The sequence below is a fragment of the Echinops telfairi genome, unplaced genomic scaffold (genome assembly GCF_000313985.2).
Source record: "Echinops telfairi isolate 266 unplaced genomic scaffold, ASM31398v2 ScPeMD7_5;HRSCAF=22, whole genome shotgun sequence".
Lineage (NCBI taxonomy): Eukaryota > Metazoa > Chordata > Mammalia > Afrosoricida > Tenrecidae > Echinops > Echinops telfairi.
In genome coordinates this window covers 34,076,440-34,077,918 of record NW_022103901.1, presented here as the reverse complement: position 1 = coordinate 34,077,918, position 1,479 = coordinate 34,076,440, and the positions used below count along the sequence as shown (strand labels likewise).

The 1,479-nt window shown below is 46.6% G+C and overlaps 1 protein-coding gene across 1 annotated transcript in view; it reads left to right on the top strand.

The window, feature by feature from the left end:
- EEF2KMT (eukaryotic elongation factor 2 lysine methyltransferase) overlaps positions 1-1,479 on the top strand; it is a 9,846-nt gene that overhangs the window by 2,466 nt on the left and 5,901 nt on the right. Inside the window, exon 2 of the mRNA XM_004706237.1 lies at positions 67-117. Coding sequence (XP_004706294.1) covers positions 67-117 — 51 coding nt within the window. The remainder of the gene's footprint in view (positions 1-66; positions 118-1,479) is intronic.

Here is a 1,479-nt window from a genome sequence, read left to right as displayed (position 1 = left end):
AGACAATTCATGTCCTTTGCAGCCACCCGCTAGTCTCTCATAAACGTCCCTCCGGATAGAGTCTAGAAGTTAAGAGACTCATCAGACTCTCAGCTGCTCGTGGATATCTTGCAGAAGGTAAGAGCCCAGGGAGTCCCGGGTGGTGTACGCAGTTAAGACACATGGCTGCTAGCCATAAGGTTGGCAGTTCAAGTCACCCAGAGGCACTGTGGAAGATAGTTCTGACCGCTTGCTTCTAGAATCCCCTGGAACACTTGCCCTGAATCCCGAACTGCATGGTGCCCAGCGACTATGACTCCGCATTTGAGGGACGGTTTCGTAGAAGAGAAACCCAGGTCAAATGTATGTCGAACAGGAATGTAGGCCCTCGCTGATTCCACCCTTTCTGGAGCCTTGGAGTCCAGATAAGCCCCTAGAACGATTGGCCGAGGCCCTTTAAGCCTGAAGTCTTAATACTATATAAAAAATAGGCTTACAATAGCCGGGAGGTTTCCCTGAGACCCAGCAGTAGTTGAGCGTCACGTGGACGGAACTGTGGACGGAACGGCTGCGCTGAGCTTCGTGCTGTTGGAAGAACTCTGCATGGGGTCAGAGTGACAGACGGACGGACAGCAGCAACCCCAACAATGACAGGAACCCGGGGTGGGGTCGTGAGCGGCTAGAGCGGCTGGATTAGGAGCAGTCGGGAAAGGAGGGTGAGACTGGTCGCCCAAGTCCAGGAGCGTGACTAAGGCCACTGAGAGAGACGTGCAGGAACTTGAGCTGTGTGTATATACAGCAGCAGCAAAGTTTGTTTGTTTTTTGTTTTTTTTGTTTTTTAAGTTTGTTTTTTTTAAGCAACTTTTGCTCCAAAACAAAGCCCAGAAATCAGGGAGAGGCAGGACAGAATTATGTTCTTTTGAGATCTAACTCCAAAACACAAACTCACTGCCACCAAGTCCTTTCTCTTCTTATTAAGAAAGTAGTATGCTTTTATTTTGTCTATAGAAGAAATGAAATGGGTGCTGGTGTGTTTTGCATATATATGTATGTGTGTGTATATGTACATATATATATACACTAAAACACATGAAGGATATGCAGGCATAGGTCTGTATACACATACAAGTCTAAAAAAAGATTGCAACAAATCAGAGAAAATGTTATACAGCAAAAACATCAAAATGAGAAGTTACTGATTCAAGTCCGTTATTATGGTAGTGTAGTGGTTACACATTGGGCTACTAGCCACAAGGTCAGCAATTCGAAACCACCAGCTGCTCCGAGGGAGAAAGACAAGCCTTTCTACTCCTGTAAAAGAGTTACAATCTCAGAAACCCATGGGCGGTTCTACTCTGTCCTGTAGGGTCACTGTGAGTCTATGAAGCTGTATCTCTCAGAACCCACCAGCATGGACTCAATGCCGACTCATGGTGCGCCTGTATCACAGAGTAGAACTGCCCCTGTGAGTTTACGGGAGTAAAAAGCCTCATCTTTCTC